Genomic DNA, 24474 nt, shown 5'->3' on the forward strand with positions numbered 1-24474 from the left:
ATTTGTAAAATAACATTAATATTTATTAATTTTATACTATAACAAATATATATATATATATATGTAACTTTTTTTTCCTCATAGAAAACATCATGGTATAAATCTAGTCTTTTTCTATTTCTTATTTCAACGATAATTTATCTAACGTTTGATTTCTAGATTCATAAGCAGTCAAAATAGAAGTTAATACGTTGGAAGTATTTGGATAATTTTTCAAAATCAATTGCTCGGGTTCTGAATACTTCGAATGCCATATTTCATAATATGCATCGCTAGAAATCTCATTCAAGTTAGTTATATTAAATTCTTCTTTTAATGCAATCTTCCATACCTACAATTAATAATAAGTAAGGTAAATATTATTATAAATATGCAACCTAATAAAACAAATAGATAACTGTATTCGTAAGAATGCAAAATAAAATATATAAATAAATAATTAATTTATAAAATCTTACATCTTCTTCCGGGAAAGACATAGGAGCACGTTTGTTTCCAAAAACTCCTTTATTGGTAAAAATATGTAAATTGTATAAAAAATAATTAAAAGTAAACATTTTGTCAGCCTCGGTAGCACTAAATGTTACTGACATGGAAGAGCAACATTCTTTTTGAGTAGGATACAAAGCATGTGTCCAATAACTACCAGGTTTTGCAATTCCCCATAATAAATTATTTAAAGTATAACCATGAAAAGTTCCTCTTAAATATTCATCCCGTGTATCCATAGGTAGTATACCCATAGATGATAAATGTTTTCCTGTACGTAATGTTAAAATATATACATTATAATTTACACACATATAATATTCAATAGTTTAATAAAATAATAAATAAATTATTTACCAAGATAATAATCTTCCTTTTTCCAATATTTACCACCAGCTGCACATTTTTCAGACGTGTTAAACATTTCTATCATTTTTCTAAGCGATCCTTTACTTAATACATAGCCTGCTTGAGCAACGTTATACGGTTGGCCCCACATTACAACCGCATGACCCAAATAATAATTTTCTTCATAATTTAATGGTGCGACTATGTAACGTAAGTTTTCTAGTATCACCATCATATCGTCTTTTACAAAAAGTATCCATTCTTTGACTTCATTGTCTTTCCATATATAATTCATAATTTCGCATAGAAAATGCCAAGAGGATTGAAACTTCATAGTAAAATTGATAATAGGTATATGAGAATCTTGTATGCGTTGTCCAAAGAAATAAATTTTATTGCAATGACTACCCCAAGTATCTTTTATGGATCTCGCCAATTTAACTTTCTCCACAAAAACAATACACGTAATAAATATTTTAGATTTCAACCAATTCGATTCCAATGTAACAGATTCCTGTGAAGTATTATCTGATTTTGGTTCATACAAGTAACGATCCATATCGATAGTATATCTTTGCAAATTGTATCCAGCAAACCACTTATCATAGGACACATTTTCTAATCCCTTAGTCAAATTACTTTTGATCCAATTACGAAACTTGATTCCTCTTGAGAGAAAATTAATAGGTGTCATCCAAACGATAGATAAATCATCTGAATACTGTTGATATTGCCACTTTTTCTTATCATAAATAGTACTTTCATTAACAAAATTTCCTATTAAATAAAACAACGTAGCCAAAACAAAACCGATTCCAAATCCAATTAGAAACGTGGATCTTCTTTGTAACGGATGAAAGGTCATGATACACAATTAAATTCTTATTTCTTTTCAGCTGGAAAATTATAAATTTTAATTTATAAATAATTCCAACGGAATCGATGCTCGTTTCACTTATTTAAATGATTCAAATAACCTTTTGTTTAATATTAACTGATCAATCCATCTGGTTGCATCTTATAGAATATAATTATTGTAAATATAATTGTAAATAATTATTTCTGACAGCATCATGTAACTGAAACTTTAAAATGATTACTTTCATTTTAAACCTGTTTCGAATGATAAATAAAATTAAGTTAATCTATCTGATCTATCAATTTATAATAATCATAATAATTGAAAGTTATGATTCATTGTGTGCATCATTAAAATTCATGAGTTAGATTAATTATTATTTTTAAACATTTTATATTATTTCCTAATAAAATTATAATAATACTTACAGTAACAAATACAAATATCTATTCGTTCTAACTTTTTCAATCTCTTATTATTGCCAATCATTATTAAATTTATCTACGTATTAAGCTTGTAAGTTGCATCCAGATAGGTTATGAAAGATCCTGGATATATAAAAAGAAACAAAAATAACTTAAGTCAGTCTTTTAAATAGATACTACCAACTCAACTAGATAGCGCAGTGATACATAGATGTAATTCTCTTTATTTGAATGTGTGTGAATACTTACTCTACTCCAACACACACGCAAAAATTAAACATATATGTAGGAATATTATGCTCATATAAAAACGGATAAATTATTGGGAACAAATCTTTATTTATGAATATTAGCATCATTAAAAACGATGTTTATGACACGTGACATAATTATGTTTGCATGCTTATTTTAGCATTTAGCAAAATTCGATGAAATTAGTATATACAACAAATCCAAAACAAAACACATTCTCAATGTTTTATAATAATTAAATATAATTGTTGATAAAAAGAAACAAAATATAAATTATAATGTAAAGCTGCACGTTGCAGTAAATTTTGTATTTGTTTTTTATATGATCATTTAAAAATAAAATAATAAAAGATATGAAAGAAATGACGGTATTCTTTAATAAAGCAATTATGTTATCACATGTATTCGCATATTCATAAATATCAAATATAAACAATTTTACATCCTTTTACAAACCATTGCCTATGCAACATAGGAACCGATATCCTTCAGTCATTAACATCTAAAATCTCACGAATATTTTACCCGATCAAAAAGTCGAGTAAAAATCTCATTAAAATGGTATTACATATATCACTTCTTGAAAATCTTGAATTTGATATGATGTTTTTCTTCATTACGATAATATATAATTTATAAACGCATATTATATATCAGAGATAGCATTAATTTTAATAAGTGTGAATCCAGCGCATTTACTCACAGTTATGGCTAATGCTTAGAAGAAGGATTCTCCTTCTAGAGGGATCTTACTTATTAAATTAAAATTATAAATATATTAAGGAGTCCTAGGATTCACTAATTATTAAAATCAATAGCACAAGATAATATGGGACGGAGAAATATTGACGATAAAGAAAACAAAAATCAAACATATGATAATGTTTTTCTTATTTACCACAGTCTATTAGGGCACTTGGTACTTTTAATATCGTGTCGACAACTTTGACTTTCTTCGTCGAACATAGTACCCTCTTCGCAAACAAAGCGAAAGTCTAAAACTTGCTTTGGAGTAAAACCGGGAGAACAATAATGAAACAACCGGCAGTCTCTCATGTCACCATAAAATCTATACATCTCTCTTTCCAGACAATTAAAACTGCCATAGATTTTAGAAATAGAGAAAGATTTGTCTTTCAATCGTCTAGTTGATTCGAATGATGGAATTTTATCGATTCTCTCAATTAGAGTTGAACTAGGCGTTGAAATTGGATGATTTATTGAACGTACATTTTCAGTTGTTGTTGCAACTGTTATATCATGAAGATAATAGCTAGTAGTAATAGGAGTTGTAGTTTCCTCAGTTTCTGTATGCTTCTTTTTATCCGTATATTCTTTTTCTATTAAAGTTGGAATAACTGTTGGTATGGTTGATACATCCATGATATCTTCATTTGTTATATCCGTATTACTTGTATTTGTTTCTGTAGTATCTGAAATGTTACTTGTATCACTACTAGAGGTAGTAACATCTACTGCTGCTATGGAGAGCGTTGATAATCTTGACAAAGGATACGAAGTGAAATTTTCAATATTAGAATTCAAAGATTGTGAATCTTTACTGTCAGTAGATAAAGTAAGAATCTGAGTTACGTTTAAATTGTCTAACATTTTTGTTGTTGTACTTTCAATATTATTTAATTCTTCATTTCTTTTCATAGTGCTTGTCGTACTTTCAATATTATTTAATTCTTTGCTTCTTTTCGTAGTACTTGTAGGTGTAGTAGTGGGTGGTCTTCGAGTTGGTAAAGTAAGTTTTCTAATAACTGGCTTTGGTACTAACTCGTTATAAGATTTAGGTGGTTTGGCTGGTTTTGGATTAAATAGAGGCAATCTGGTTTTAATGATTACTGGATTAGGTGTTGTTGTTGGGGGAATATAATTGTAATTTTTTCTAAGTGAAAATGGTTTGAAGAGATTAGGCACAGAACGAGGAGTTGTGGTTGTTGTTGTAGTTGGTATAGTTGTAGTTGGTACAGTTGTGGTTGGAACAGTCGTTTGTACAGTCGTTGTTGGATCAGTTGTTTGTACAATCGTTGTTGGAACAGTCGTTTCTACAATTGTTGTTGGAATAGTCGTTTGTACAATTGTTGTTGGAACAGTCGTTTGTACAATCGTTGTTGGAACAGTCGTTGTTGTTAACAAAGTTGTTATTGGTGGCAAAGATGTTATTGGTAAAGAACTCGGTGGCAATGTTGACGATATCAATGTTGATAAAGTTACTGTTTCTAACGTGGTTTTTGAAGTTGACGTAGTAGTCAACTGTTGTTCCTTATCTTCAACAAATTTTTCAAATTCTTTAGTATCTTTCTGCATTGATTTGTCTTTCTCTAATTTAATATCATCTGTTTTAACGTCATCTACATTATCTGATAACTTTTCATCGACAGTTACAACTTTAATATCTTTTTCAATCTTATCATCGCTTGGATTTTCAGTATTAACTATAGATTCTTGTTCCTTGTAATTATGTGGCTCGTAATTATCGTCAACATAATCTTGTACAGAAGGTTCAACAGAAACTATTTCTTTTTCCGTACTACTTTCCATTTTATTAATCTTTGGTAACTCGTCGATAAATTTCAGAACACCCGTTGTACTGTCTTCCTGTTCAACTGTTTTAAAATCTTTCATTCCTACAGATTCGGTTACAGTTTCATATGTTTCCGTTATTTGTTCGTGATTGTCAGATTCTATCGAAGTGGTAACATCTTCTATGTTATCAGATTCCGTATAGTCGTATAAATTATACCAATCATAATCTGATGCATTCATAGAATAATCATATTCAGGAAAATCGTCGTTTGAAACTATACTTTCTAAATTTTCCATCGTAGAATGTTCATGCGTTTGATGAAATTCTTTTTCGTCAACGTAAGTTAAATTTTTATGTTTACTTTTATGATAAATTGTTTCCAACGAATAATTTTCTTTTAAATTCGATCTTTCTTCTTCTTGTAAATTTTTTTTATTTTTTAAACGATCACTTTCGTCGTCGTCATCGTCATCTGAATTTTCACTTGAATTTTTATCTAATTTTTTATTCTTACCATTGGTCGTCGATACATCATTCGTAGTTTGATATTGTTCAATCGAAATCTCTTTCGTATAAGAATTGATTTTTTTATCAGCAATATCTATTTTTTCTTCGAAATGTTCTAAAGAAACATTAGTTGTTTCCGTAGTTTCCACATTGCTTACAAACGTATTAGATTCATCATTCTTATTTTCAATACTTTCATTAGATGATTCTAATGCTTCCTGATCGTTCATTAATTGATATTTACTAGAATTATTTACTTTCCCTAAATTATCTACATTCCTTTCTTCGGATTCATATTTGACTACGTTGTTAATTTGTGTACGCTTTCTTCCAACATTTTCTTTATTCGATGTTAAATCTTTTGCAAATTTAGAACTATACTTTATCACAGTATCCATTTCTTTAACTTCTGGTTTATCAGATTTATTCAAATCATGATTATGCGGTTCTTCAATTTCTGTTTGCAAATTAGAGGTAGATGTATTCGTTGATACTCGTTCTTCAGTATTATCAGGATCAATAATTTCGATCATGCTATCGTTTTCTTTTTGATGTTTCCTTTTTGCAGACATTTTTTTTCTAGATATTCTCGAATGAAGTTTTTTCGTTGAAGTATCAGTTCTAGAATTATCGATTTCAGTAGTTGTAATTAAATCTTCTATTATTTTAGAAGATATTATCTTTTCGTTATTAGATTTTTTATTTATCTTATCTGAATTATTATCAATTTCATCTTTCTCCTCATCATACATGTAATCTTTATCATCATCTGTTACTTTATCTTCTAAATCATATTTAGAAACTTGTTCTTGTTTACTTTGTTCCTTTTTATTCATAGACAAAATACTAGAAACTGTAACAGCGTCGACAGATTTGGCGATTTTACTTGTCGATGACATTTTATCTACATTTTTATTATTATCTTCATCTAATATAAACGTATCATCATCTCCCATATCAGAAACTATTTCAATTTCTGTTTCATCTTCATTTTTATTGGATTTATCTGAAATGTTGTATGCAATTATCTGTGAATCTGCATTGTCTACAGTTTTAGTAATATTATCCGTAAACCATGTTACTTCAAAGGTATTACCATTTGTATCAGTATTATTAATCAGTATGACTGATTCAGTTGTTTGATCTACATTTGTATCCGTTTCATAATCTGTATACTCATTAAGATCCAATACTTCTATATCAGATTCAACATTTTCTTCTGATTCTTTTTGATCATGTTTAAATATTTTCTCATCTTGATCATTATCTTTATCCTCATCATCATCATCATCATCATTATCATTATCATCATTATCATCTTTTTCTTCTTCTTCTGAATTTAAATTTATATGATAAGAAGCATTCTTTTCTGAATCATCAACATTATGATCATTTTTAATTGTAATAATCGATTTTTGTTCAACATTTTTTGTATTAATATTTTCATCTTCTTTTAATTGAGTATCATCAGATGTACTAGTATGCCTTAATTGTCTTAAATTTGTATTTACTGGGTATACATTTACAACTCTTGAATTTAGATTCGTTTTTATACTAATAGCAGGATCATTAAGTTGCGTAATTGATCTTTTACTTCTATGATTTCTGACAATTTTGCGTACAACAGCACGACGATGATTACGAAGTTTAGGTACATCGCGATAAAACGGATCAAAGGATTCATCACCTTCTTTATAATCATCATAAGTAGCTGGAATAGTTGGAAGAGGTATAGTCACTAATTGTGTAGTGTTAAGTGGTCTTCCTGTTTCATCGCTAACGCTAGCTTTAGCAGTAACAATGACTCGAGATTGGGAAGGTAACAAAGGTGGTGGTGGGTTTTGTATAATCCTTTGAATATCCGGTGGTGGTAGATTTATAGTGATATGATGTGGTTTCAATTGTGGAACCGGAATAGGAGGTGGCACGTGAATATGTTGAGTAATTTGACCATTAGAAGATGTTGATACTGAAGGTTTCGGTGATGTCCTTGGAGTTGGATAAAATGATTTAATCGTTGTTTCAACGCTAGCCGGAGTAGGAAGAAAATTCGACGAAATTCTTTGCTGTTGAGAAGCTTGGCTATCTTTCTGTTCGTCTTGAGAAGGTATTGGTGATATTGTTAATTTTGATACCTACAAAACACAAACGAATAATATATTTTATTATGTAACATTTTCTTATAATATAAAATATGTCTAATTGTAATATAAAGACTTATATTTATTGTATCAGTATTTTAACAATATTATCAAAAACTGAAGAGACTAAATGGAAAATGCCCAATCCCATAAAACTGGATTTGCTTTCAATGACTTAAAATACTGATCAAATAAATATAATATATAAAAATGTATAACATTATAAATAATAGTATCACCTTTCCTTGATTGGTTGATTGTATAGCTTCTAAAGGAGTAATACTATGCTTACGATGTTCATTGTCACGATACTCTGACGTATCTCTAGGATTATGAACATTAAAGGATTCTGTAGTGCTGACAATTCCATGATTATTATATATTGGATTAATCAATGCTGAATTGCTTGGATTTCTATCCAATAATGTTTGGATAGTCGAAGATGTGATATGATAGATCGGTGATATTGTTGATTGTTCATTACGAATGATTTGTGGACTTGCAGTTGAACTGAATCTAATTTGATGAGCTTGAGGTACTTCTTGAACAGTAGTTGAACTAACACCTTGATTACTAAACAATTGATAAGAAGTTGCTTGATTATCATTTCTATCATCATTGTGAAGAATATATTGATGATGATATCCTTGTCTAAATTGTTGCTGTGGATATCCGGTTGAATATGAACCTCTAGCTGTAGTTGTTGATGGTTTACTTGGTCGTGATGTCGTTGTTGTTGTTGTGCCACTGGTAGAATGTGCAGAGGTAGTACGTTGACTATTTTCCACGGATTCTGAAGGATTATCTTCTTCTTCATTCTCATGTAAGCTAAAACATTTTTACAATGTATTACACAAACAAGTTATATAGGATGATTCAATTAATTAGTACACCTCGAATAATATTTAAACTATGTATCTGATTAAAAAATGACAAAAATTGCATCATTTCAAGATGGACAAATAATAGCTTATCAATTTTTCTTCCTAATATTTAACAAAAATTCACTTTTGTTTCTTTACAAAAAAGGATCAAAAAAGGATCAAAAATTAGAAATAAAAAAAAGAAAAGTATTAATCCACCTCGATCATAAATCTAATGATTGATGTGACATTTTATTTAAAACAAAAAAATTGACTTGGAACATTTTGAATCTTCCACATAAAAATATTAATTAACATAAAATTTGAATATTATTATTAGCGATCTGCTGGTATATGTATATTAATACATTATTTTATATTAATATAAATAACATATTATTTAAACTTACCCAAATGTGACGGCATTGTTGCCATAGAGCTCTAAATTAAGATTATAAAACTGTTCGCTCTTGCTGCAATCAACTTCATCGACACGTTCGCAGACTCTAGTCTCTTGATCGAAGATGGTTCCATTCAAACAAAGGAACCTTATATCCATAATCTCGTCTGAAACCAAATCTCACGGTGAAGAAGAGGAATATTATTCGGGGCTGTTCATATTCAACGCATATTTGGGGAGTTAGTCGATGACAAATCAAATTAAATTAGGGTCTCAAACGATACCCAGTTTCGGGACCCTCAAACTTAAGTTAAAAAAATAAAGTTTCAAAACCAAACAAAAAAGAAAAATAATCAAAAATATTGTACCATAATGCCATTAATCCTTTGCACTCCTATGTCGAGTGTGATTCAACATTTTGAATCTTATCGAATTAATATTACATTACATTCATTTTTTTAAGTTAAAATAAATTTCAAAACGTTGGAAACTGTTGGTAACAACATTGAAATACAATTCGGAGTGTAAAGGGGTTAAATAAATTTATTTAAAAAACGTAACTTTCTCTCTAACCCTAATGAGAAGAAATTTTAAAACCTCGGGACCTTTAAGGGGCCTTACTCATTCGTTTAACTAGATGGGGATTGTAAATTAATATTTCCATCGAACACTATAATCATTTATTTTCCCAATTAATTATTATCCACTATTTAACACAATTCCAATCTTCTATAATAAACTTCGAAACAAATTGTTCAAAACGAATTTTTTCCTAAATTAAAATAAAACAACAATAAAAATAATAATAATAATAATAATAATCATCATCATTTCATGCAACTTTTTACATCATGGACACAAAACTAGTTATATAAATCATTCGAGAAACTCGTCTTTGGAAGGTCACAGGTTCATTAATCTTCGGTTATGAGTTGTGAATGCAAAAAAAAAAGCAAAAAAAAAAAAGAAAAAACAGAAAAGAAACCCATATATAAATGATTGTTGAAACTTTCAGAACATTATTATAATAGCACGCAAAGTGATTGTGCAAACTTAATTTCAACGTTGGTAGATAATTTGTATTAAAATACGAAAGATAAATCTTTATAAGTATGACAATGAGGGATGAGATGGCGGGGAAGGGGGAGGGGGAGGGGGAGGTAGTTTAACGATAGATCTTTCAATTAGATTTAAAATGACATATCAAAAATGAAATTGATATTTAAATGATTGACTGATTAGTGGGAAGATAGGGACAGGGGGCAAGGGGGGGAGAGGGGGAGAGGGGGAGGGAGAGAAAATACAATAGAAAGAAATTTGTATTGTATCATTGCAATAAGAAATCTTGATCTTAATGTTATCGAAAAGGTCCTTTCTCACCTAATAGATCGTCAAATGCAGGGATTAAGTTTTGTAATAGATCGAGAGAGATCACCCGCAGAGAATGTCATGGTCGTTGAGGAACGTTTACTGACCTAAGTCGAGACTCAAGAGTGTCTGGCACTACTGTCTCGTCACGAGAAAATCTTATCTCTTTTACCCTATTATTTTAACACATATGTATATTTTATGTATTAACGTGTACGCGTGTGTTTATATATATGCATATTAAATTATCTATATTTGTCATATTAACAATCAAAGATATATGTTTTATTCAATTGAACAATTAATAATATTGGAATATTATTATATTTAATTGTAATATATAAACATAAAATATATATAAATGATTATTAATATTATTATAATATTCTTTTTTATATGGTATGGTTCATTGTATATATATTTGTTTATTTGTAGATACAATTTTACGTTTACATATATGGTATTGAATAGTAATGCAAATATATATTGTAAGAATTTTAATTAAATTATTGCAAAGGGAGATAGTAATATTTTTTGTTTCTATTTAAAATTCTTAATATTATTTATTGTATATTCAATTTAATAAATAAATAAATATATGTATGTTTGTGCATGTGTATTGAAATAAAATTGATAAAATAAATATAAATAAAAATTCATATTATAAATGCATGTATTATTTTTTAACGTATATGTGCATTCGAATAATTAATTCATTTCGATTTTTTTGTCTCAATGTTAATAAAAAAAAAGAAAGGTCAATAAGAGTTCCGTCAACAGATAGATCTAACAGATAAAAGATCAATATTGATCAACGTTGTGATCACAAAGTGTCAATTATATACAATAGGTGTGGCATTAAACTAGAGTAATTTATCTATATATATAGATACAGATAAGTATAGATATAATATATTTAAAAAAAAGAAAAAAAATATTCTAAATTACCTTTCTGACCGATCGTGCATACATGAAACATCTGACATCCAGTTTCGATGTCCGCATAATAACCACCAATCACTTTTCCTTGGCACGAAAAGTTCGTATCCGGCAGATTATGGAAATCCAAGTACTTCTAAGAACAATTGAATAATTAGAAATATGTCTATAATAACACATATATATATGTTCGAACATTTTTATTCTAATTTATTCCAAAATTAATAACATTCGAATTATCCAATTTTCTTTCATCAGATCACATTGAAATTGTTTACTTTTTTTCAACAAAAATCATTGAAATATTGCTAATATTAACTGTAACTATTAATTATTATGATAATTATATATAAATGTGTGTAATGTATTAAAATTATATTTTTAAATAGGTATTATGAATAATGAAAATTTGGAATTACTCACGATAGCTTCACTTGCGCTGCACGGAGGTAAGCCATGCCGGAAGTTTAGAGCTGACAAGAAAGCTAAAACAAAAATATTCATTTCAAATGAATTCGATTAAATATACATTAATATTTAAACAGAAAACCATTACAAAAAAGAATTACACACGAGTAATATTTACAAGAAAAATATAAAAATATACTTCTATTCGTTAAATCAATACTTTCAACAATTTTTAATTAATCATTTATAACGTGGGAGGGGGGGGGCGCGGAGGGGGTTAAAGTATTTTCGTATTTTTCCGATGATAAAATACGATTGAAAAGAAAACAAATTTTAAACCATTTGGCAAAAAAAAATCACTTTCCCATTAAAATACGAAGAAACCATAATCCCTATCCAATATCAGGTTGAATAATTTTTGCAGTATTACATAAAATTAATTAATATTCATTAAAAATATTGAAAAATAAAAAATACTCGACTCATATAACAATAATAAATCTTAATAGAATTACAAATTAATATAATTGTTACAATGTTGACCAAAATTATCACAGCCATTGATCATAATAATTATGAAAAAAAAAAATCGTAGAATACTATTGGGAATATAATTTCAAATGATATTCCTTGGAAATGACCTAAAGATCATTTTTCTTCGCTTGACAATAGTTGTTATCCTTTAGATTTTTTTTTCTTCTTTTTCCTTTATATTTTTTTAATATTTCTCCGAGAGTGAACTGATTTACACAGGGTATACCTTATATGTGTGTGCTATGCAAGCATTTATGAGTTACAAGTAAAGACGTATATGTATATTATGTGTAAGAAAGTACACGCAAGAGACGAATACACGTAGTCATTGTTATTCGAGGCCTGCCACGGGAAACGGAAGTCCTCCATTATCCTCAAGATACCCGGTATATACCAACAGACTACGAGACATTCTTACGTTCACGTTGATCCCGAAAAAAAAAAAATAAATAAAAAAGGAAATTTTCTGTTTTTTTTTTTTACTATTCCAATATTGAGACGATGAGTCGTTAGAAAATGAATCATATTTCATAATAGTTTTCTTTCTTCTTTTTTTTTTTAATATGAATATATGAATTCTTTTCAATATTTATTAAAGGATTATTTATTATTTATTAACCTTATTATTATTATTATTATTATTGTAGGAAACGTTGTTTTATTTTATATTGAATATATGTAATTGTATTTGTTTTATATATATTTTAAATATAAATTTAACAATTGATTAATTTAACATTTTATTCAATCTTTTTATCGTCTAATTTTTAATCAATTAATTATGATTCAGTAAATGCACAATAATTTTATAAATTTTAATTAATATTACATTACTTATATATTATTTTATCATAAATTAAAGAATATATTATATAAATTTGATAAATAATTTCTAAAATATAAAACTTTATTAGCGAATATAAAAATTTCATCCATTACGAAACACCATTCCTTTAATAATATTAATCTAGATATATTTAATATTATTCATAAATTATTAATAAACGTATAATTGTTAATGAACTAATGGAAAGTTGCTTATTGTTACAAACGATACATATATGTAATATATATATTCATATTTATTCATAGATCAGTGAAAGCTCAACAAGTTAAACCTTTAAACGAGGAAATCATTAAAGAAAAACCATAGAACAAAAAAGCAAGAAAAAAAAAAGAAAAGAAAAGAATAATAATTACTTAATTGTATGTCACGCATATATTCACATTGAAAAAGTGAACTTTCTTGGTCGGTGTAGAACATTCGCGATGCATATGTTACATATGTAACGAATGTGCCCTATATATCGGTTCGCGTGAAAGGCAAACGGTAGCACAAGATATTTCCTTTGATTCGTTTTAATTAAGAAACGTTCGTGATACCGATCGCGCTTCAATATGGAAAATAATATTTATTATGCATCAATTATTTTATTGAAAACATATTTTCCAACAACAACAACAACAACAAAACAAGGATTTTGATAGAAAATTAATTTTACATCGGATCAACCGAAATGTAATTTCATTTTATCAACGATAAAAAAAAAACAAAACAAAAAAAATGAAGTTTAAAAAGTAAGGTTAGGTATACCAGTGTAATGGCGACTAACAAAATTATTTTTAAACGATCAAATAACAATTTTGAACTTTCACAAGGTTTCACGTAAAATAAATTAGGAAGTTAGTCGGATAAAAAAAAGAAACAAAAGAAAAACATTGTATACTCTTTCTCTTGTTAATTAATTGAAACGATCGTTTAAATTCATCTCATTATAATAGGTTCAATGAATGACGTAAGAAGTTAAAAAAAGAAGTCAGCGTAGAATTACAATAATTAGTCGACAAACAGCATACAGTAAGAAAAGTGTCTCCATGTGTGTAACTAAACGACGAATGAATTCTTTTACTTCCTAGATTTGCATTTGAGAAATATGTTAGAAGGAAAGTACATAGTAGCATTAGAATGCTATATGAATAACGAGAAATACATAGTGAACCGTGACGAAATTTCTTTAGCAAGAAAATTCTATTTACTGAAAAGTCATTTCAACTATCTCGTACAAAAATTATGTATATAAAAAACACAAGCAAAAAAAATATATTTCTATTTATTCATACGCCGTGAAAGGTTTGTAAAATTAACGTGGGCGGTATGTTATTTTTTTTCTTTTTTAATAAATAAACTGGTATAGAAATTCTATCGTTTCTTAGATCAACGTAAGAGTAAATTATGATTTAAGGTATTATACAATTGCGAGAACTTACAAATGTTGCATTTAATGAACATTTGAATTCTAATATACGAAGATACTTGTATTCCTTATTCAATAAAATATTAATTGTTTATTCAAATCAAATTTTATAATCATAAATTTATTTAATAAATTATTTCTCCATTAAATCATATTTGTTTAAAATATTATTATTATTATTATTATATTGTAGGATTCAAGGAAAAGATCTGAACAATAGAAATATTAGAAACTATTATATGAATAAAACTGTTTTCAAAATGTCGTCCAGATTTCCGCCATTTTTAAAATTGTCATCTCTTCTTATTGGTGGAATATTCATGTCGTCATAAATAAATGACTGAATAACGTACCGCCATACTTTTCATTTCTAACGAGAAAAGAAATAGACAATTTTCTAATCTATGCAGACATTCCATTGACTTTATTTGTCTCAACGTTAATTATCATTGCCCTAGATCATTTGAAATTTTCATTCGAAAACATAAACAATATCTTCGATTTCTAAAACTTATGTCAAAGAGTGTAACGTTAAATAAAAATATTGCACGCGTGCACATAAAATCATAACGAAACCACACACTAAAAATTTGAAATCAAAAATATAATTCATAATAAATTATATCTACAATTTTTTATTTACTTAATTATTAACTCCCACCCCCATACCTACTAGCCCTTTGTAACATATTTTATTATATAATTATTTATTAAAACAATGAAATTGGTACGAAAATGTTCTCCCCCAGAGTGTAACAACAAATTAATGAAATTTATGTTAATTATCTATCATATATTTAAATTAAATAAGATTCCTATTCGATTTACGGTAGATTTGAATGGACATATTTCCTGTATTCAATAGAATTGAGAAATTCTTCGTAATATCGTTCTAACGTATAGAACCTGATGATTAAATTCTTACCCAGATATTCCCGGAAGCCCGATTAATCCGGCTCTTGATTCACCGTAACTCCGATTATCTGTACAGACAACATGTAGATCTTGTAATCGAATGTAAAAAAAAAAAAAAAAGAATTACTTCAAAAAATATGAAATTATGTTAAATGAGAAAGTGTGAAAGAAATTTCAAAAGAGAAAGCTTATATATTGGAAATATTGATTTCGCTAAATAAAATGGAAGAGAATCTTAGAAATTAACCTCAAAATTATTTCCCCAAGATATTTAAAAAAAAAAAAAATTTCTAGATATAATCGTAAACTTATTTCTTCTTTAAAAATAAATTATATTGATATTTATATCATTGTTGTTGTTTTTATAAGTGCACGCGTGCATTCGTCTTTCATAATTTACAATAATAAATTTGAAAAAAAAAAAAGAAAAAATGCGAATGAACAAAATAAATATATCTACTTAACAAATTATATTTCATTAATCAATCATTTATATATTAACCCGTTTATAATTTAATTTGTTTCTTGTCCGAGTAAAAATCAAATGTAATTAAACTAACAAAACATTTGTCTCGCTTTTTATACTTTAATTTATACAATAAAAATTCTACAACAACTTTCTAATACTCGATAACAATTGTATAATATTTAAAAAAAAATTAAATAAAAAAATCAAAAATGTAAACACCAAATTGTGATTGTAAAATTATATTCGATATCTAAAAAAGAAAAAAAAAAAGAAACAGAAATAATTGATGAGATTTAATTAAATAGATGACAAATGGATGTCATAGTGATGCTAAAAAAAAATATATATACATATCCATATATATATATATATATATATATATTTAAATAGAATTACAAATGTTTTTCTATACATCTCTCTCTTTCTTCTCCAAGTTCAATCGTTAAACCCGCGTTGTTACTTGCACGTTCGAAAATAGTAACGCGCGTCACCAAGGTTTGCCATCCGGCATGAGACCGGTTTAAGGATGAAACTAACGATACCGAGAGAGCCTTTCATTCCTTTTGGAAGGTCGCTTCAAGGATGAAAGTAAAGTTCGAAGATTTAGTAAAACTAGTGTACCCGGATAAATGACGAAATTTTCATCAAATCAATCAAATTTTTAATCCATTTTTCAAGACAAATAAATGATACCCAATTAAAAGTATTTATTTTCGAATTTATACCTTAATAAAACATTAATATTTATAAATTAATATATATATCTTGACATTTTTATAATTAATTATTAATTCATTATTTAAAAAATTCCATAATGAAGTTTTTATTAAAGATTGTTATTTATTAGGGGTTGTGTGTGTGTATTTTTTTATTCATTTTATTAATTATCAATCAAGTATTTAATTCTAAGAAAATATAGTAATAAAAGGCTACTGTTTATTGCATAGATATTTCAATGAAATTGTTAGTATATACAATAAAATATTATTATCAATTTATATTCCAACATAATCCTATCCTTACAATAATTATTGATCACCCATTTAATCTACTAACAAATTATTATCCACATCTAACCAAAACCTATTCAATAAATATTCAAAAATTATTGAATTCAATTAAAATAAACTGTATAATAGTTTAAACACTACAATAAGATGGTCAACAAAATGATAGTTCAGCTAATAAAGAATAAAAACAAAACAAACAAATAAAATAGATTAATTCAATCATTTATAGTTATATATATAACAAGTGACAAATATAATATTAAAAAAGTTTTGAAGAAGAAAGAATGAATAATCCTTAAAATAGAATGCTTTCGAATTCATCATAATCGTTATTAAAATCACAATTTCTTTTCTCTGCTCTCGTAAAATAATTATTCGGCAACGTGAGAGAGTGAAATTAAGATCGTGACTTAGTAATGTGCGTCTTACGTGACTTCGGCACCAAGAGACACGCTTCGAAAGGTCTAACCGCATCCTTGCGCCGGAGTCACGCGGTTACATAAGGAGAAAAGTCAAAGTAGAGAAAGAAATGTTCAATGTGTGTATGTATATATATATGTGGTATGTAAAATGTAGACTGATTTTGAATAAAAAAAAAAAGAAGAGTAGATATATGTGAACGATGAATCAATAAATTTTATGAATTACACTTCCCTTCTCTTTCTTGGTGATTATTACAACACTTTCTGAATAATGACACTCATAGGTATGTGTATATGTAAATATATAAATTATTAGGTATATTTAAAATGACTGATCAAAATAATTTTTTAATTCCATATTTGGTTATTTCAGAAGCAATTACTAGGAATATGAAACAACTAAGTTAGTTATACTGTAGTATGTAAAATGTATACTGATTTTGAATTAAAAAAAGAAAAGTAGATATATGTGAACGATGAATTAATAAATTTTATGAACTACACTTCCCTTCTCTTTCTTGGTGATTATTACAACACTTTCTGAATGACACTTATGTGTGGTGTATATGCAAATATATAAATTATTAAGTATATTTAGAATGACTGATAAAAATAATTGAATCAATCCATATTTGGTTATTTCAGAAGCAATTACTAGGAATATGAAACAACAAAGTTAGTTATACTGTAGTATGTAAAATGTATACTGATTTTGAATTAAAAAAAGAAAAGTAGATATATGTGAACGATGAATTAATAAATTTTATGAACTACACTTCCCTTCTCTTTCTTGGTGATTATTACAACACTTTCTGAATGACACTTATATGTGGTGTATATGCAAATATATAAATTATTAAGTATATTTAGAATGACTGATAAAAATAATTGAATCATAAAGTAAAACTAATTTTTTAATTTCATATTTGGTTATTTCAAAAGCAATCATTATAAATATGAAACAACAAAGTTAGTTATACTACAGTATGTAAAATGTAGACTGATTTTGAATAAAAAAAAGAAAAGTAGATATATGTGAACGATGAATCAATAAATTTTATGAAGTAAACTTCCCTTCTCTTTCTTGGTGGTCATTACAACACTCTTAAAATTATAACACTCATAGGTATGTGTATATGTAAATGTATAAATTATTGGATACATCTAAAGTGATTCATGAAAATATTCTAACAATAAAAAATGATTATTTTTTTAGTTTTATAATTGATTATTTAAAAAGCAATCACTATAAATATGAAACAACAAAATTAGTTGTACTATAGTGTCAAAATATTTTGGGGAATAACTGTACATTTATGAACATTAAATAATTAAATTACCAATCATTAATTACAAATTTAAATGTAATTATAATAATCATTGTTAGAATTTGTAATGAAGAATGAAAACTATTGAATTAAGTAAATTAATTCAATCCTAATATATTATCTTCTAATTACACAAATATTGAATAAAAACAATGGAAATATTATATATAATTATTATTATTAATTATAATAACATCCAAATATATTATATGTTCATGTGATAAATTTTAATAATAATAATAATATATATATATACCACATGATTATTATTATTTTATGGTAATAAAGAAGTCATTGAACGAAACAATAATAAAATCAATTGAATTCTAATTAAAGAAGGTGTGGTTGTTCACAGTCGTACTAATCGCTATACAAATCACATTGTCTTCTCGTTTCGATCGATTCCATTTATATTTCTAACAGTTAAAAGTTGGTTAATAATAATCGACACTCTCGTTAAACAATAGACAATAATCCAATCGTGTTTGTCAATGCCAACGGATGGGATCATAAAAATGGGACCAGATTAAAATTAAAACAATGTTAATATTGTTTTTCGTCTTACCCTGTAGTAGAAGTCCATGCAGCGCAAAGTTCATGGCTGCTCAATAATTCCTTCGACCTATAAAATACAAAAAAGTCAAAGAAAATATATATTACAAAATAAAAAAACAAAATATGATTAATACAAATTATTTACAACATTTCATATATAAATATTTATTCATTCCTGTTTGGGTTAACCGATAAGTATTTAAAATCAATACACTTTTCAATAAAAAATAATCAAATTCTGACAATTATTTTAAGTTGTTCGGAAAGTAATTTCGTTTCTTCATCGTCAACAAAAGAAATGATTTTTTCTAACAATTAACAATTCAAAATGTTTTATATGAGGATTTAATTTGATAAATTCGACTTTTCGGTTATTTCTAGAATTGTTATGCAACAATTAGCATCCATCAATATTGTTTATTTTATCCTCAACCCTTTCAACTAATTGAAATTACTCATCGAGATTTAAAGTGAGATTAGGTATGAATAATAATAATAATGATTGACGAAATTTATTGGCAAATAAACGAAATGATTTTTCGAAATACACAAATACAAATGTATTATAAATATTTCTAAATTTTTGATTATAAAAAAATTAAAACGAGAAAGGGGGAAGAAACGTTCTTACGTTTGTATTTCGCAAGGAACACATTTTTTTTCGATCGTTTCGGCAACTTCCTCGTCTTTCGTCTTTTTTTTTTTTATTTCTTTCTCTTTTTTTTTCTTCTTTTTTTGTAAACCTTCCCCACTCAAAGTTTGCGGTCAAATGTGGAATTATTCACGGGTTTATATCCGTGATTTGAATTTAACAAGAAACGTGACATGAAAATCGTTTCAAATGAAAGCGACGTAGTTGATTTGTTGCTTCGAATGAGGAAAACATCTGCAATTTTTTATACGAGTTACAAATAATTAGCATACAAACATTTCTTTCGAGCTCGAAAGTTCGTAGAAAAATAAATGTTCGTATTGTAAAAGTATGTTTTAAAATAAATTTAACCGTTATACACATATATGAATTATTTTTCTTTAATATCATTAATACGATAATAACAAACTATTTTATATTTTGTTCGATATAAATAATTTATTATAAATAATTATTTTTTTGTTTCCATATATAAATTATCTAATCACATTTCGATGCATTACATTGTACTACTACTTGTTTACGTTTTAACTGCATATTAATATTTAACAAAATAATGTTTATAATAACAAATATTAACAAATTGTCGTAATATTTTAATATTATTCAAATACTAACCAATCATAATAACACACAACAATGCATTTCATTATAAACAATATTATCTTTCAATTTATTTAAAATATTAATACATAATCCTTCTTCCTACACCTAAAAACAAATAATTAAATTTTATATAATAATAATAATAATAATTATTATTACGGATTACAATTTAAATTAAATTATTAATTAAAATAAAAAACTTCATTGAACATACTGATTTAACTATTTTTCTTTTTTTTTTTCTTTTCTGAAGATATTAAATTACTTAATTTCTTTTGATAAAATTTCTTGTTTTTGGTTTGATTTTCTAATATAAGAAATTGACGTATTTCGTTGTATTCGTTACCGAATATACTACGAAATAAAATAAAGTGGTGAAAGTAGTTGTTCGCTCGCGGGTACAATCGGCCGATGAGAGTAACTATGAGTTAACGATGACAGGGATTAAGCAATCGTTTCAACCTTCTTAAAACCCTCCCATCCCGTAGAGCTGCACGATTAAAATGCATCCTCTAAAGTGAAACCTCTTTACGAGTTCTCATTCTTTTCTCTCACTTTAAATAGATTTTATTTTTTTCTTTAAACACAACAAATTCACCTCGAAAAAAAAAAACAATACAAACTTTTCTCGCATCATTAGAATTAAGAAAAAATATATGTATATAATATATATATGTATAAATAGATAGTATAAATAAAATATGTATAAAATAATGTATAAAAATATATGTATGTGTGTGTTTGTTTATTCGTTAGCAATTTTGTTATATAATTAATATAATTTATTTTATTAATAAATAATTTATTTAATCTTTCTTATAACTCTATTAATTTTTCATTAATTCTTTATCATATTCCAATAATAATAATAGTATATTAGGCAAATTTATTTGATCATAAATAATTAAATAATATAATTCACAAATCATTTATCAGCTTGTGTGTGTGTGTGTGCAACATTATCAAAATATCATTATCATTCTTATTGAATTTAAATTATCAAATATAAGCAAAGACAAAAACTTTTCGTGCAATTCAACACACACACTCACACACTATAGCTTAAAACGTTAAATATTCTAATAAAAATAAAATTTTAATTCGTAATACTTCGTATTAATAAAAAAATAAAAGAAATAATTACAAAAACGTGCATACGCGTGAAGTTTGCCAATTTTTGTTCCTACAACTGCAACTAACAATTTGTATTTTTTAACAATGATAAATCCATCGTGAGAGAAACTATATATATATCTTAATCTTAGATAATCTATCTAAATCTATTAGCAATTAGAAGAAAAACGATACGATTTCTTACGTTTTTTCTTTTTCTTTTTTTTTTTTTTGTCAATTTCTTTAACTCATAAAGTTTGATTTCACTTTGTTGAAGAGCTCAAACACGTGTGAAAGAGAAAGGCGTTTCCACATCTTGTGCTTGATTCCAGAATATTACCTACTCGTACTACTCAAATAAAATTTTAACATACTTAAACGATTGCTCATAAGAAAATCAACAACACCTTTTGATTATTCTAATCTATTCAATAATCCTTAATTATTTCTATACACGCGCGCACGTGCGTGTATGTTCTAACACATTTTCTTGCTACAGGTCAATCCCAAATTAAATGACGCATCATTAAAATGAAATAAAATGCAAACTGTTAAGAAATTAATACGATTACGGTTCGTGACATTAATTATGAACGATCAAATCATTCTAATGTTTCATTGTATTAACTAATATTAATTATAATTAATGTTCAACTGTTTCATTTTTTCGTTCACGTTTGATACAAACTTTTGACATCAATTTTCTATTCAAAATTTCCACGAATCTTCAATTCAATTTTATTAATGCTAATTTTTATATTATTATTCAACTCATTAATGAATTTTTAGATCATTGAAGTATATTATACTTATCTACAATTCCCATAGAAAAATATCTAATGGTTGTTGAATTACGTTATCTTAAAGTAACCCAATAAAGATATTCCCACATCGTTAAAATTAATTCGTCCATTTAATTTTTACTTAAACATAATTTCGTTAAAATAAAACTGAACTTTTACAAAAATATCATGCGAATCCTAAAAACATGAAATTAAGGGAGAGGGGGGGGAAGTGTTTCTTCATATATTTTTTTTCAAATAAATAACATAACATTTGATAATATTGATTAACGATTAAAAAACCAAGTTGTTATAATTCGTTCATTTGACTAACAAGTCAAACGCTGATTCGAAAAGTATTCTTATTAATCAACCAATGATCGTTGAAATAATGCAAGAGAAGGGCAAAAAAAATGAAAATCGAATAAAGAATTAAAAATCGATCAAACTTATAAAAATTTATAATCATAAATACAAGATACGAAATAAAAATTTTGGGAGTTTTATAGGTTAGGAATTTGTTGCCTAGGGGAAAAAAAAACAAACGAAATACGAGAAAACTGTTTACCCCCACTCCCATCTCTACTACCCCTTCCCCTGTGTCAACGAGTTCGTATTTAAATTTTAATTTACAAATGTGTATCGTTTAATTTTGAATAATCCTGTACAATTGGGAATCTTTTGAAATGCCTAGGGATAATATACGCCCAGCTTAAAACACCGACGACACACACCAACACACATAAATGTACTTTTAAGAAAGCTATATATATACTCACGTTTGTGATGTTGCTGCTTCTTACTACTGTCGGTGTAAATAATGAAATACCGAAGGTTACCTCATAAACACGTGCATGCGTTATCCGTCATTTTAAATGTCAAGTTCAAAATATTAAGGACAGTTAATATAAGAAGGCACCATTGTGTACACGTACAAGAGATAACAATTATTAAAAACTTCGTAATTAAATATTTTAAAAAATAATTTTATAGAAGAAGAAAAAAAATAAACGAATGATCGGATGAAAGATGTTTTTCTTCTAAAGCCCCCCCCCCACCCCCTCATACATATATATTTATATTTATATATGCGTATATAATATGTGTGTATACGAAAAAGAAAAAGAAAAAGATGTGGCACCGTTAGAAAATTTGCATTACACTTTCACTGATCTAAAAAAACACCTACAGGGTGTCCCATTTTTAACTATTGATTTTATTAAGTAATATTTTAAGGAAAATTTGTATGAGAATGTAATATTTATCATAGTTATTTTCTAGAGAATACTGTTGTTTTTTAGTTTATAAAAGACATAATTATGTTTTTTTTTTTCAATTGGAAATTGATATTTTAAATATAATCAAAAGTCTTAGAGAATATTTTTTGTTAGAAGATACGAACGAGTAACAATGGTAAATCTTTTTTCAATCAATTATTTTCCCTTTATATTTTTTGTTTTATTTATTTATTTATTCATATTTCTTTATACAGGAATCATTTATATAAAGTTGTTATAATTTCTTTTCTTTATTTTCTCTTATAATTAAAATCACATTTAATCTTACAATTTAAAATATTAATTTAAATCAATTATATATACAGAACTTCAAAGCTCCATAATTTAATGAACAAAAATTAATTAAAAAACCATATATTATAGGATTACTCGTTGAATTCTTATAATCAACGTATCCAACAATTATCATTCGGCAGAAATAAAATTCTTCCAAAAATATCGTATTTTGAAAAAAACAATGATTATTCAAATTTCTTATAAAAAATCTAGTAATATTTGTTTGTATTCGAAAGATTTATTACCAAAAAATTACTAGTATATTAGGTTATGTATTTATTTGTTATTTTTATTTAAGAATCACCCTGTATATAAGATCGTCTTCTATACACGTACTAAAACGTATTTACGTATTCGTTTTCTCCAGAAAGCGATCGATTCTCACGACGATATTCGAATTCATCCATACGTAAAACCGGCACATCGGTTCACGATTTGTTGTTTCGTAGCAGTTACCAACCAACCAACCAACCAACCAACAGAAACTACTACGACGACGACAACGACGGCTTTCCCCAGATTCTGTGTCGTGAATGAAAGATACGTGCTCGTTGTGGAAAGCGCCGCGCCTTTTTAAACCAACTATATATATATATATACATTTATCGAATGAAATGAAATGGAACGAAAGGAAACGATACGATTAAAAAAGGAAACAAACAAAAAGCCAAGAAATTTCATGTATAGAAAATGTATATGAAAAATCTACTTTCATTTAACCCCT

General features: G+C 26.7%; 2 protein-coding genes across 3 annotated transcripts in view; both read right to left on the minus strand.

Annotated features, from left to right (window-relative positions):
* Window positions 1-65: 65 nt before the first annotated feature.
* Window positions 66-2267, minus strand: LOC106786550 (glycoprotein-N-acetylgalactosamine 3-beta-galactosyltransferase 1-A-like). Of its 2 annotated transcripts, XM_014748053.1 has the most exons (5): window positions 2125-2267; window positions 1815-1922; window positions 847-1733; window positions 459-760; window positions 66-331 (listed from the first exon to the last, which is right to left on the minus strand). In XM_014748053.1, the coding sequence occupies exons 3-5, from the start codon at window positions 1700-1702 to the stop codon at window positions 122-124; spliced, it is 1368 nt and encodes a 455-aa protein (XP_014603539.1). In that variant the 5' UTR covers window positions 1703-1733; window positions 1815-1922; window positions 2125-2267; the 3' UTR covers window positions 66-121. The 2 variants fall into 2 exon arrangements, with proteins under 2 accessions (XP_014603539.1, XP_014603540.1); XM_014748054.1 differs by lacking the exon at window positions 2125-2267 and having other exon boundaries at window positions 1815-1950.
* Window positions 2268-2668: 401 nt separating this feature from the next.
* LOC106786549 overlaps window positions 2669-24474 on the minus strand; it is a 38657-nt gene continuing 16851 nt past the window's right edge. Inside the window, exons 2-8 of the mRNA XM_014748052.1 lie at window positions 19034-19090; window positions 11551-11612; window positions 11137-11260; window positions 8831-8987; window positions 7797-8385; window positions 5365-7551; window positions 2669-5286 (exon numbers count right to left, since the gene is read on the minus strand). Coding sequence (XP_014603538.1) covers window positions 3268-5286; window positions 5365-7551; window positions 7797-8385; window positions 8831-8987; window positions 11137-11260; window positions 11551-11612; window positions 19034-19067 — 5172 coding nt within the window. The 5' untranslated portion in view covers window positions 19068-19090 and the 3' untranslated portion in view covers window positions 2669-3267. The remainder of the gene's footprint in view (window positions 5287-5364; window positions 7552-7796; window positions 8386-8830; window positions 8988-11136; window positions 11261-11550; window positions 11613-19033; window positions 19091-24474) is intronic.

The sequence above is a fragment of the Polistes canadensis genome, unplaced genomic scaffold (assembly GCF_001313835.1).
Source record: "Polistes canadensis isolate GaletaPanama2010 unplaced genomic scaffold, ASM131383v1 scaffold_76, whole genome shotgun sequence".
Lineage (NCBI taxonomy): Eukaryota > Metazoa > Arthropoda > Insecta > Hymenoptera > Vespidae > Polistes > Polistes canadensis.